The sequence below is a fragment of the Ictalurus punctatus genome, chromosome 28 (genome assembly GCF_001660625.3).
Source record: "Ictalurus punctatus breed USDA103 chromosome 28, Coco_2.0, whole genome shotgun sequence".
Taxonomy (NCBI): Eukaryota; Metazoa; Chordata; class Actinopteri; order Siluriformes; family Ictaluridae; genus Ictalurus; species Ictalurus punctatus.
Window position 1 is genome coordinate 14,056,813 of NC_030443.2, and position 15,053 is coordinate 14,071,865.

Here is a 15,053-nt window from a genome sequence, read left to right on the forward strand (position 1 = left end):
ACATTATCCTGGCTGGTACATAAAAATCATTCAGTCCGCTGTTTAATGTCGACTCGAACATATCAAATCAGCATTCGTTAAAACAAGCATGGTTGAAATATAGTCAGAACGATATATTTGTTGCGTGTGTTATTTTTACACAAATATGTTTTTTTAAAATCAATTTTTCAAATATTTGTAGCGCTGCCAGGACAAATAGTACCGTTGAGGTTTATGTGCGCAGCAGCACTGTCTGCAGCGCTCGCGCAGTCCTTCGGAGGCGGAATAAAAAAAAATATAAATCTAATTTTTAGTCACATAAGTTTGTCTTTTTGTATTCGTTTGGCGCGTTTACATGGAAATGAGGTGAGTATTTTTTGCATCTTTGGCAGATTTCTTTCTGTTGTAGCGCTTGCTTGTTTCTAAAAAACGGAGGCTTGTGTATATTACTGTAAACGTAGTTCTGCTGTTCCATTGGCTGGAGTTAGCTTAGCCTGTTAGCCGTGACAACATGGCGGCCTGGTTTAGAAAGGTGAAATGTTCAGGCTGACCGTCACGCCACGCCTGGCTTATTCCCCCTCTCTGCTGTGTTAAGGACGTGTTTACAGTTTTTCCAGTTTTTCCTTACACTTAAACGTATAAAACCTTGGATATTTTGCACGAAGATGTGTTTGAAACGTACCTTTCCTTGTTCGGCAGCTAGCTAACAATGGATAGCATTAACGTTAGCAAGTGTGGCTAACGTTATTTAGATAAAGCTAGCGCTGCCAAATAATGTTACTAACTATAATGCGGGTCGATATTTGTACACAGAAATAGAGCTAAGGTTAGCTAGGGTGATTGAGAAGACGTGTGTGTGTATGTGTGTACGTACACAGTCGTTTTTTATACACCCTTTAATCCTTATTCGTTTTAAAGGTTTGTTGTTTTTTTTTTATAGCTGAGAGAAGACTTGCTGTCGCGCGCACTCCTTGCAGCAAAAGGAAATGATAAATAAATCTTAAGCAAGACTACATTTGACGTATTTCCTATGCCTTATATCTTGTCCTGGAAGTGAGAACAAACCAGTCCGCTTTCTTTCATGGTAAAGTTGTACCACGGTGTCAGTTTTGCTCTGTGTGTGTGTGTGTGTGTGTGTGGGTTGCGGTTTGGCCATGCACATTCCGTTTAAGATAAAAAGATTTAACGTCTTTTTACTACAAAAAGAAACAAACACGCACACACCAAGAAACCACGAAAACCTTTATTGTTAATAATTCACGTTGAGTGTTAAAGTAAGCTCTTGCTAAGTGAAATGAGTACAGCGGTGTAATTACTGCGGAAATAAGCAAATGAAACACGTCGTTTTCAATCCTTATATATATATATATATATATATATATATATATATATATATATATATATATATATATATATATATATATATTAGTTACTTGTTTACTGTTTTAAAAAACGATTAATAATCTAAGGAGCATTACATCCACCTACATAGTATTTAGCAGTGTTATGACAGTTCCCGCGCATGCGCACTTCACTTCAGTGTTCATGTATTTTAACGCGGGAGCCATTTTCTGATTATAAGTGAGCTTAATAATAGCGAGTATGCGAATATGTAAGGTAATAAAGGAGACACAATAGCTTTTATGACCTATACATGTACACTAAGGTAAACCGCTAGGGCAGTTTACTAAAATAGTTTAACAACTCGTTAGAACACCTGCAGTAAACGTTTTCGCCATGTATGAATATTCATGAGTATGCAAACAGGACACGCCCCCGTCCAAAACAGCCAGGTAACTGACGGTTCAAGATCAGTTCAAGTGGCTTTGTCATTTCAACCATATACAGCTGGTACAGTACACAGTGAAAGGAAACAGCGTTCCTCCAGGATCACGGTGCTATATAAAACAACACATGAGACGACTCAGAACTAAATAAGATCTACGCATTTTTATATAAAGTGCAAGTGTACATGTGTGCAAGACAGTACAGTACTGTTAAAACAGGACAATAGGTACAGCAAGCGACCGAGTAGCGCTGAATAGTATACGCGTTTTGGTGTGGAAGTGTCCGATATAACAGTTAGTGCGAAAGGTAGGTGCCAAAGAGTAACAATATAATTTAAAAATGGTATAAATGTGAACTTAGTAAGCTTGTTGCAGGACGCTTGAATTTGTAGTTTGTTTCACTAACATTTAAAATATGTCATGCAGAATACAACGGTCATCATCGCTGCCATGAGTTAACTCGTTCAAAGTTCTGCGACATTTTCCTGCCTTCACGCCATTTATTTGCTGTTGATGTCAGCAACACGGAGCTGTGATTTCAGCGACAGGTGAGGTTTTCTCGGTTTTATGGAAATGAGATATGATGCTGTAGAGCTACAACTGGCTCGAATGATCTCTCGGACCAATCCTATGGCTTGTGTGGTCTGGTGTTACTTTAGTTCCTCCCTCCTGCAGTTAGTTCTTATGTACCGTTTGACATGTAGAAATGGAATAAAGACACAACTGTGGTTTGATTTTATTCTGCCATGTACGACCCATCATCAAATGGGTATAGAGACATTATGAAGAGGAAAACGTCGCTTCCTCTAGTGAGCGTACGTAGCCAGTAAAGCTCGAATGCTTTGTTAATCTGTCAGTGAAGCTAGTCTGAAACCTGGCATGTAACATGGAAAGCAAACAACCGGTTTTCACACCGATTAACACGTTACTGAATTTGTGTTTAACTAGTTACACGCGTTACGAGTTTTTAGAAGCGTTTACATTTTGACTATTACTGTTTCTCATCTGAACTAAAAAAACAAAACAGTTCACAGTAGCAAAACCTGTGAACATGGGGTTAAAGTGTCCCTTCCTAATCATTTGAATATCAGATGTGACATAATCTGAGCTCGTGCATAAGACTCGCACTGAACTCCTGCATAACACATCCCCGTGTCAGTTTTATACAAAATTTTCCCAGAGCGACAGAGATTAAACATCCAATAGAAGAAAAACTCAGTTTAACACCAACGTGTTCTTAAGGATTAAAACAAAAAAAGGATGCATAAAAAAATCAGCTTACAGACTTTTCAGTAGCACTTTGCGATCATGTGAGTACATCACAGGTTCACAAGAGTTATCTTCCGACACTATCTTATGTTCAGGAGGGATTTCAGATATCCGTAAGCTAACGTAGCATGAGCACCTGTAAACAGTGTGTCCTTGCATTTAGTTGATGCTGAAATTCATACTAAGAGTAGACTTGTGCAGACGTATTTGTTTAGTGATTTTTTTTCCATCGTGTTCGATGCCTAACCTTTGCTCATGGTTTACAACATCGTACACATGACTGTATTAAAAAATGACACGGTGTTTACCTGTACGTGCCTCACCTACCAGCATTTACACCTCAAATATCCCTCATTAGATGCACATGCAGCTTCGGGAAGTGGAAAAGAACCCACACATGTTAGCCTTCTGTAAATAAGCTTCTACAGATGACTTGGTGAGTGTTTCCTTTTTTTTTCTCTTTTCCACTTTCTAATTTGCCAATATTCAGCATCAGGCTCATCACAGGATGTGAATACGGATATGTAAGTTTACTGGAAAGCTGAGATGATGTACACCTTTTCCCTGGTTGTTATTCTAGTGTTGGTTGAGAGCAGAATTATAGTTTGCACTTTGTTAAATATGTACAGTAACGCTTTCTCACCACAGTTCACCTCTGAGAGGAACCGGGTCATCATGTATAATATACACATCCTGATTACTGGCTGTGAATTCTCGAATCAGAAGGCGCTGATTCATTTTCTTTAACCGCTGCATTGAGAGAAGTTCTGACACCAGAGTATTATAAGAGTGCGTTTAGTACGGTATATCGTACAGTATCGACTCATAGGGCAGATGCTGTGACTATCGCTGTTGAGTAACGTAAATGTTATTATGGAAGTTGTTAAGCCGACATCACATGTAGCTAGAACCTTAAACAATGACACGTCATACTTTTGGATGAATATGAAACTGTAATCATGGGCTGCTGGGAAACTGCTGTGGAGGAACTACCATTGGAGTGATAATGCCCTTTTACTTTGCCTCTGGTATACAGGTTTAAACGTTAAGGCTGTGCGACGTACATCGGATCGGTAACTATATCACGAGCGATTCGTTCTGAATCCCGCCACCTGCTGCACTACACACATCGATCGGCTGTCACAGCTGCCATATAACTCCTGCTAGTACAACACGTCACCTCGCGGATATCAGTTATTAGACACGAGACGTATCCCAAGACCGGTTTCATGAGATGGTGTTGACGCAAATAAATAAAACATGGCGTATTAATGCTTTTATTTTGTACTGCCAACAAATGGAACCACTGCAATATTAAATCACGATTGTTTTTCTCGTCTGTACAATTAAGTTGTATTAAAGTGCATTTCAGGCAGCTATCAGACTTGCATTTGTTATTTAATCATTTAAGGCACAATTTACCGTCAGATTTACTTTCCATATTAATAACGTTGCCATGAAGTAGGTTTGACACTGGGGGGGGGGGATAAATATCGTTAATGAAAACGAATAAAAAAGCTCAAAATGACGCCTCATATTCTAAAGCCTGATCGACTTTTAGTACAATACAACGCGTTGATATCGCAGCGGCCCGATTTGTTGTCATTATAAAATGAAATGGTTTACGATTTCGAAAAAGCAGTAGAGAAGAGACACTGGCTTTTTATTTCAGTTTGGGGCGGACTGCGGTTCCAGCAACAGCTTGAAAATACAATGAAACAATAATCACAAAGTATACCAGAAGCATCCATTTTTCTTTTCGTGATTCGGGGGGTGGGGGTGGGGTGTTTAATATCTAGAGGAGGGTCACTGATTCGCACACTATGAGATTAAATACAGCAATTAGCTGCAGTCAAACATGTTTTTTCCCCCAAATGTGAGGCGACATCTGCATTTACAATCACAGATGTGTATCTGGACAGGTGTAATATTATCAGATGACTGCAGAGTTTGGTGGAAAACAGTAGGACATTTTTTTTTTTTGCCCCCTCAGAAGAGGACCGAGAAAAACATTGAAATTTGACGATCCAGACAGAAGTATAATCACAGAGGAGCACCTGTAAACGTTGCTTCCAGGATTTCGCCATCGCAGAAATGAACGCAAAATGAAGCAAACGCAACATTGGGGGCAGCTTGCGAGTTTTCAAAATTACCGCAGATTTCCACATATTTGGGCCGAGACGCGTCAGCGAAATCGAGCATGTACACCAAACAAAACTCTCCGACTGTGTAAAATAGGAAATGATCCCAAGACTCTGGATAGTGCTTTAGCAAGTCTACTAGAGGAATCTATTTGGGAGGTGGGAGGAAACCGGAGAACCCAGAGGAAAATATCACCCGAGCTCAGGATCAAACCTCGAACCCTGGAGCTGTGAGGCAATGCTACCTGCTGCCCCACCGAACACTTGTATAGTTTATGGTGTGAAAAGGACAAGGAGTAGTGTGTTAGCTAGTTGTGTAACCTGCTAGTTATCAATATTGATCAGTATCTGAAGCAAGAACTCTTCCTTTACATCTGGGCAATGGTGGTGCTTTTTTGCCCTTCATGTTTACGGAGACGAATGGTGTCCTGCTTACAGTTTAATCAGTCCTTTCATCTGATGAGTGTGTGTTTAAGGGGCGTGATGCTTATTTTTCATTGCCCGCTGCTCTTGGTTTTTATAAGAGTTGTGTGATCTGCTGGCAGTGAGACAGTAGTAGCCTAGCATAAGACGTATAATTATTGTGCCTGTGTCTGTGGCCCTGCCACGTTGCCTCCATTTTTTATTTTTTATTTATTTATTTTTAAAAAATAATTTTCCAAGATTTATGTCAACTGTCAAGTCGTTATATTCTTTCCATATTTATATAGAAAATGCTTTGTTGAGACCAGACTGCGACTGTTTCGGCGAGATTTTCACGATCCACCGCGCACACAGGGTTATTGTGAGCTTTTCTTTTTTTGAAGTGTCATCGTTACTAAGCTGCAAAGCTGGAGAGCGATTAAACAAATGCCGCACTTGAATTCTCCTTGAGATGCTGATAAGGTTTATTCTGGTGTTATGCAGATTTAGAGCATCCTGATATCAGAGAAGAACAATATCATCAGTGTTTTCTGTTCTTGCGACATGTCAGCAGGCGTTATCACACTACTCACCGTTTAGCCTGTTTGACGGTAAGCCTTGTGCTTTTCCCCTGTCGGTGCAGCTTGTTTCGATGGGTTGCAACAAAACGGCCTACACAGAGCCGTCCCGAGCTACCAGGCCAGCTCTCCCGTGAGCGAGAAAGGGGTTCGGACTCAAATCTGCAGAAAGCGCTGTGTTCTAGGTAGCTGTGAGTTTCTAAATAGACCCATGAGGTGCAAACTGAACCGAAGGACAAAGCTGTAGAAATGGTGTGTGGGTTCTGGATATTTTAAGCAAAGCAAAAAAGAAAATAACTGTTGGATTGATGGGTGTAATGATGCATCATGATTGATGTGTCATGTATTGTGCATGGAGATGCAAACATGAGAGATTCGCATCATGGAAATCAGCACTCTATAACTGATCTATTAGTAACGAGGCTGCGTTGTTCCTCACTCACAACGTAGACACGGCACTGTCACATTAAACACACTGTCGACACTGTAATGTCACATTAAAATCAAAGTAAACGTAAGTAAAACAATACGCTTAAAGAAAGCGAGTAACAAACCGTAAGGTGCAGTGAAAGTGAGATTTAATTAAACTACAGTCCTAAATTAATAATAATCAGGGCTTTTTTGTGCATCCATGAAAAATAATGCATAAATACTTATATATAATAAGTATAAATTGTGAAGTCCGATATCTCCAGATTTCAACAACCATCGCTCATTATATGGTTACGTGAGTGTTCTAATGGTTAAAAAGAGCTATTCAGTAGCTTTGAAGCAACGCCAGAGCCGCATTTTAGCTGACTTTGGAGCTCTATTTCTTCTACTGAGCTCATGGTATTAAATCCATAGGGTAGACACTTTATTTATTCAGACAACTTAACTATAATGTTTTCTTACAATAACTTTATTACTGTATTATTATTATTATTATTATTATTATTTAATAATTTGTTTTGCACATGTTCCATGTTCTCCAGGCTTGATTGAATTCCTGTGATTTCCACACCTCCTTGTCAATCTTTTTTTTTTTTTCACTTTCACGTCCTTCACACTTCGTTTTTTTTGACCAATAACAAGTATGTTTTCAGCCCTGATCATGGCATCCACTCTGGGGGGGGGGGATAAAAATATATTATGTGTGTGTGATATATGAGAGAGAGAGATAGATATTTTTGGAGATCACAAAAAGTTTGAGTGATTTTATATAACTGTACACACGTGCCTACTACAAAAACAGGCTTCCGCTTTACTCGTTTGAAAGTGTCTGTGGTTCATAGTTTCACTCCTGTCTGTTAGCTCTGTCTGAATCAGAGAGTTTGCTAACTGGTTTGGTTTTGCACTACACCAAACAGTAAAAAAAAAAAAAGAACAACAAAAAAAACCCCGTTGGCCATACCTATAAAATTCTTTCATTGATTGGTCAGAAATATGGCGACGGGGAAAAAATAAACCTTTGCAAAGTGCTCTAGAGGTCGTGTGGAACCCGAGTGAGACCATGTCTCGGGCTGCGTTTATCATTACCAGAAGTGATTCTCTGTCATAATGTGGCACAGATCTGATTTATCCATCCATCCATCCATCTTCTACCGCTTATCCTTCCTTCAGGGTCACGGGGAAACCTGGAGCCTATCCCAGGGAGCATCGGGCACAAGGCGGGGTACACCCTGGACTGTATGCCAGTCCATCGCAGGGCACACACACACACACACACTCACACGCCCATTCATACACCACGGACACTTTGGACATGCCAGTCAGCCTACCATGCATGTCTTTGGACTGGGGGAGGAAAGCGGAGTACTCGGAGGAAACCCCGGCAGCACGGGGAGAACATGCAAACAAAGGGCCACCTTGGGAATTGAACCACCGACCCTGGAGGTGTGAGATGAACGTGCTAACCACTAAGCCACCGTGCGCCCAGATCTGATTTCATTATTATTATTATTTTTTTATTTCAAGCTGAATGGCCTGAAAAATCAGATCTTTTCAAATCAGACATGAGCCATCATATGAACCTTCATATGCTGTTCTAGATTGGATACATATCCGAGACGTGACCACGTGACCGGCTTGAGGAATTCAGTGCAGCAAAACAACAATGGAGGACAGCAACAGAAGCGACTATGTTCAGTGGAAGGAGGGGGAATGTGGTGACTTGGCAGATATTTGGGGAACTTATTCAAGCTCGAAATAATCTACTACAGCTTCAACAACTAGCCTAATTTATGATATTGATGAAGATAAAATAGTTATCGATTTATGCATGACGGCACTTCCACTTCCCGTCTCCATCTCTTCTTTATAAACGGGGAAATACAGACGGCGTATGCTGCAGCTCAGGGTCTTATAGTACGATCCAGAAGGGCAAATTACAGGAGCAGTTTACTTTAGAGTCAACTAAAGTTCTTATGCAAATGATGGTTGAGTTTCACTCCGCTCTCTAGCTCGTGAATCAGTGTATCGTGTACAAGAATTCAGGCATTGCTAAAGACCCTGGCTCACTACACATTGGGACACTGATGACTCAATTTCCGGCGCCATGACTACACACTCGCATCCTAAAAAGTCACCACTGGCATTCATCAACAACAGGCAGGACCGATATATTTCTCACATTATATGTCATATATAAATTTGTTAGGTTAATCACACATGTTTCTGTCATAGTACTTCACCCAGAATCATAGGCTAGCTAGTGGAGATTTCTCTAAATCGTTAAACACTTAAAAATTGTTAGATTCAAACGAACCATATATAGAAGGTCAAATTAAATAAAAAATCGCTAACTTGCGTAATCATTTGAGAGCTACAATAGCAAGCTGCTTTTATTTATATATATATATATATATATATATATATATATATATATATATATATATATATATAATATATATATAATGTGTGTGTATATATATATATATATATATATATATATATATATATATATATATATATATATATATATATATAAAAGCATATAAATAAATAAATAAATAAATAATATTTCATATATATATTATTTTTATATATATATATATATATATATATATATATATATATATATATATATAATATATATATATATATATATAATATATATATGAAATATTATTTATTTATTTATTTATTTATTTTTTGATCTGAGAGGCTTCAGAAAATATGATGACGTTGCTTGTAAGGGAACGTACTGAGCATCGATGCTTTTTAATGGTGTCCATGTAACGTAAAAAGAATAAATGGATACTTGGTAAGAAGGCGAAGCTATAAAGATAATAACACTGATGGAGAGGAGGGTATGAATGGATGGAGGGATAGTTAATGAGATGGATGGATGGTTAATAGGATGGATGGACGGACGGATGGGCGGTTAATACAGTAGTTTTCAAAGTGGGGGCCGCCAACAATTTGGTGTGCCCATCCCTCCCACTAGTATGTTTTCTCTTTCTCACTCTCAGACAACCACACACTCTCAATTCCTAATGTAATGTAAAGATGTTATTATTAATAAAAAATAAAAAAGGGGGATATATTCAGAAGTCTGTATTTTTAATGTGTTTTAAAGACATCTGGCAAAAGGGGGGGCCTTGGTCAAATGTTAATGCCACTTGGGGGGCCTTGCCCTGGAACAGTTTGGGAACCCCTGGGTTAATAGGATGGATGGATGGATGGATGGTTAATAGGATGGATGGATGTCTGGATGGTTAATAGGATGGATGTCTGGATGGTTAATAGGAAGGATGGATGTTAATAGGATGGATGGATGGATGGTAAATAGGATGGATGGTTGGACGGTAAATAGTATGGATGGTTGGACGGACGGATGGATGGACGGACGGATGGTTACGTTTCCATTTATTCATTTAAGGAAAGTGCAGTCATCAAGGTGTGCAAGTGAGACACAGAGTCCGAAAAGCAAGACTGTCTCCTTTAACTGCAGGGTGAAGGACAAACCGAGAGCTGAAACTGAACATGTAAATGCGCGCGCGCACACACACACACACACAGAGGGAGAGAGTCAAAACTAAACATGAACATTTGTGCAAATACTAAGCCTCAGTAGCACTATAACTATTGGTCACAATAAGAGCTGGGATATACGATGATATGATTGATCTTGTGATGAGTTTCACAATGCACACAAAAAATAACTAAAGCTTTAATCAACTGTCATGAGCGTTTTTATTTTTAATTTTTGTTGTGTGCTTTCTCCAAGACATGTGAAGCCAACCCACAGAAACCTTTCGAACTATTGCTCATGCTGTATCACGGGGTGGCATAACCCACTCGGAGGAAAGCATTATCCGCCCTCTTCTCACAGACGCCTGGGATTGGTTAGTGTCACTGTGATTGACAGGGGAGAGCGAGCACGCCATCCCTCCTACCTCCAGAGCCCGGCCAACTCTGCTTCCTTTTTACTCCCGGTCACAGATGGCTGTGGCAGCTTAAGGATTCAAACTCACGATCTTGGGACAGTATGACGAATAGCACCCGAGGGCTGAATATAATTAGTGTTGTTGGCTAGTATTTTTTTTGGGGGTTTGGTTTATATTTGGTTGCTTTTGTCAGTTTTGGCAACCCTCATGCTGATGAAATGGGATCACAGCCGGCCAGTTGAAAATGGCAGGTGTGAAGAGATCTCAGGATCACCCGAGACCAATTCCGAACATGGCCATGTATGAAAATGTCACCTAAACAAACTCCGTGTCCCCTGCTGGTCTCTCCAAGCAGCAGTTTTGCGAATTATAACACGTACACTGCAGGACCAGTGTGTCCTGTTCTGGAAATCACTAAACCCATGGAAGTGCTGATATCTGTTTCTCTCCTGCTCCATTTTCAGGTGCGCCGGCACTGCGGCCATGTTGGCGTCGAGCCCGTAAGCGAGCCTCCGTGCCTCGAGGCTCCAGGCCTCCATCCAAGCCTTCATCTTCTTAATAATCATCATCATCATCATCAGCATGTCTAGCTCGGGCTTCCCCCCCAGTCAGGGGAGTTTCAGCAGCGAGCAGAGCCGCTATCCACCCCACTCAGTACAGTACACCTTCAGTCCTGCACGCCATCCACCGGTAAGTCCTGCAGCTCATCTGCTCACTACAGTAATGTTCAAGCGCTGGGTCACGGTGCTGTATCTTTCTCTCTGTCAAAAATCGAGTTAGAGTGAGATTCAATTTGTATTAAATATTATAATTCTGCATACTTCAAGTGGGGGAAAAGACTAACAGTGCTGTGGATATTTACAGCTTAAATGTGTGAGGTGAAGTATAGTTTTGTTTTAACACGATGTTATTTCAAACGCAAGATACTTTTGTGCAACAACAATCGTTTTACAATAACTGGCACCCCCACAATTAATACTTGGGGTTAGATTCGATTCAGGTCCGATCCAGTCAGATTCAGTTCAGTTAAACTTACATTTCTTGATGTATTAGGTTCGTACAGGATTTCTTGCCGAGTTTATTTTTGTGATTGTTGCAGCCAAAAATGCGTGATTTCGCTGCAGCTTTTGATGCGATATGGGGAGTTTTTTGTGCTTGTTTTTTGTGTGTGTGTAATCTTCTTGAATTGGCGACATCACAATCGCACGAAATTGTTTCGCATGAACTTTCACAGTTTGTTGGTGAGTGACATTTTTTAGCTGTACTCGTATTCGACGCATGCGTATCGGCTGAACGCGTGTTGTGATGACATCACATGACGCGTCTTGGCCCCGAATCTGCAGAAATTCTGCAGTCATTTTGAAAAATTCCAAGCTCTGCCGAATATTACGGAATTTGCTTGATTTTGCGCCAATTTCTGCGAACGCAAAATCATGAAATACTAGAAGGACTGATTTTATAATTACTGTTAACAACGTATTCCCAAGATGCCACTTGTGATCCGTTCTCTGAAATTGACTCAACGTGTCCGTGTGGTGCAATACCAGCACGAACAGTGGAGGCAGTATAGCGCAATATGACCGTTTAATAATTTCTGTTCTAGAAAAAGTAGGCAGTTGCTCCTACCCTCTTGGGTACTGATACTATTAATATTTATTTTATACCATCATTATTTTACTTCTTCCTTTACAAGTGCGTCTGTATATTAAACGCGTTCATTCATTTTATCGCTATTTTTATCATCTTCATTTTTTACATAACGTGACTCACTTTGCGTTGAAACATGTGGAAGCTGTTCGGTAAATAAAGGCATCTAGGTTATGAAGACTTGAAATGAATTTCCAAAAAAATCAATTTTGTCCCAGAGCGCATCGACCTGTTCCGAATACAAAATCCCACTGTTTTTGTCACGACAAGTTTTTGTACTTGTCCTAATGAGGCATGTTTTCATTTAGAGTTTCACCATACAAATATTTAGTCTGTGAATTATATCGCCTGTGTGTGCTGTGCAAAGCCTTTTCATTTCTACAGCAAGCTTTGAGAATGTGGTATCTGGCGAGGCAGATGTTAGACAGCAGCTGCCAAGTCATTGTTTCCGATTCTTTCTTCTTTTTTTATTTATTTATTTTTTTTTTTTTTTTTTTTTTTTTTTTTTTTTTTTTTTTTTCTCAATGTCATGCAGTCGTCTTAAGCAAAAAGAAACAACTCTTTTTGTCGTTCCTTCCTTTTTTATTATTTTTTTTTTTTATAATCCCCAGGATGACATTAGTTTTAAGACTAGCTGATGTCTTCATCAACTAATAACATTGCATATAAATCATTTATTCGATAAATAGCTGGTGTATTGCACAAGGTTATGAATATTCTTTCTATTATCCAGAAAAGCTGTGCAGTAATTTGTATGATGATTGATGAGCTGGGGCTGAAAAATCAAAGCATGAGTAGAACATCTGTCATATAAAATGTACAGTTTTTACATTTGAAATCATCAAGTGAGCTTGTTAAGATTTTTTTTTTTTTTTCTTCCGTGCACAATCCCATACTGAGTATCTGTATTGGATTTAACGCTGGATCACTATTGAGTTGGATTTGACCGGTTTTCTAGTGAACTGTTGGAAATTTATAGTCCACATGAGCATGTTTCTGATTCTTTTTTTAAGGCATGTCGCTCTCACGATTGTGTTAAAGCATGTGAAGCAGGTGTGGATAAACGATCAATTCTTTAGCTAGCACCCTGGGCAGGTGTGTTTACGCGCTCCCGTGTTTTGGTGACCCGGAAACTGACTAGGCTTAAAAAGTTGTAGCTAATGTAACAACTAACTAGTATGCGAGTTAAGTGCATTAATACAGACTAAAGCGGTGGTCAGACTAGACTTTCAGCATGCAAAGTTTCTTCAGAGACCGCTGCGAATAAGGGTGGAAACCGGCTATGATGTCACACGCCAGCGTTAAAATATTCCTATATCCAGCGACAGCACAATCCAGGCAGTGTCTCTTTTGATGTTGATTTTATAGTCTTTTAAAGCCATGTTGTATAAAATGGGTTGGTACGACACCGCTATAATCGTTCTGAAAAGGTCACGCCGTGACGTGTCAATCTTCTATTGGTCACACGTCATCACATGATGCGAATTCGCAGATCAGAGTTTACCAGCCTTGAACTTTGGAACTCGGCGAAACTATTTCGCACGACTCTCGCATTTCCGGTCTCCAGCATTCGCACGCTGTATGAAAGGAAGTCGACGAAAATTTGGCATGCCGAAAGCCTAGCGCGAGAAACAAACGAGATTATGATGGAGCACGTTGTGGTCGTGACTTTAACTGAAATGTTGCCTAGCGACTTGTTGACTTTTTGTTATGAGCTGTTGCTCTGTCCTTTGCAGGCATTGCACATATTATACAAGCCTGGATAGTCGCTGTGAGGTGACTGCATGTATCATAAAAGTTCTAAGATAGAAACTATGTATCTTGTGCTGTAGTTGGGTCATTGAGGTGCATCACAGGATGGTGAAGTGCATTACATTTAAGCAAAAATGTTTGTTTTGCAGAAATCAATAAAGAGTAGTGTTTGTTGGTTGGTAGACTGAACAGTAAACAGCCCCGTAAAAACTTTGTGCTGGGTACCTGGGCTAATAATTTGTCCATCCATGTGACGGGTGAACTACATAGAACTATATACAGCGCTGATTTCTTCTGTTGTTGTGTATATCTCATTCTAAATTGTTTCAGAATTTAAAACAAAATCTAAGATAAAACAAAGACATCCTGAGTAAACACTAAATGCAGTTTTTAAATGATAATGTTATTCATTGAAGCTTAAAAGTTATCCAATACCAACTGGGCCTGTGTGAAAATGTATTTGCCCCTGTAGTTACAAATTCCTCACATCTATGAAACTGCATTCATAATGGGGTTCAGCTGAACTAGACACAACCTGATTACTGCAAACCCTGTTCAATCAAATCAACACTTAAATAGATCTTTTTCAACCGCATGAAGTTGGTTAAAAGGTCTTACCCAGCAACACGCTGTGCCAAATTGGAAAGAAATCCAGAAATGATGAGGAGGAAGGTGATTGAAATACATCAGTCTGGGAAGGGTTACAAAGCTATTTCAAAGGCTCTGGACTCCAAAGAACCACAGTGAGAGCCATTATCTCCAAATGGAAAAACTCGGCACAGTGGTGAACCTTCCCAGAAGTGGCCGATCTTCCAAGATTCCTCCAAGAGCACAGCGACTACTCATCCAGCAAGTCACAAAAGAGCCAAGGACAACATCAAAGGACCTACAGGCCTCTGTTGCATCAATAAAGGTCACTGATCATGACTCCACTATCAGAGACACTGGGCAAAAATGGTATTCATAGAAGAGTGGTGAGGTGAAAACCACTGCTAACCCAGAAGAACATTAAGGCTCATTTGAGTTTTGCCAAATTACACCTTGATGATCCTCAAACCTTTTAGGAGAATGTTCTGTGGATGAGTTGAAAGTGGAACTGTTCGGAAGACAGATATCCCGTTACATCTG

At 39.7% G+C, this 15,053-nt stretch overlaps 1 protein-coding gene across 10 annotated transcripts in view; it reads left to right on the top strand.

The window, feature by feature from the left end:
- Positions 1-94: 94 nt before the first annotated feature.
- ncor1 (nuclear receptor corepressor 1) overlaps positions 95-15,053 on the top strand; it is an 81,693-nt gene continuing 66,734 nt past the window's right edge. For 3 of the 10 annotated variants that reach the window (XM_017459609.3, XM_053677071.1, XM_053677076.1), the window contains exons 1-4: positions 97-345; positions 2,193-2,314; positions 3,394-3,471; positions 10,991-11,216. In XM_017459609.3, the coding sequence (XP_017315098.1) occupies positions 11,109-11,216 (108 nt within the window). In that variant the 5' untranslated portion in view covers positions 97-345; positions 2,193-2,314; positions 3,394-3,471; positions 10,991-11,108. Of the gene's footprint in view, positions 346-2,192; positions 2,315-3,393; positions 3,472-10,990; positions 11,217-15,053 lie in introns of all 10 variants that reach the window. The other 7 variants (XM_053677072.1, XM_017459629.3, XM_053677078.1 and 4 more) reach the window with 6 other exon arrangements.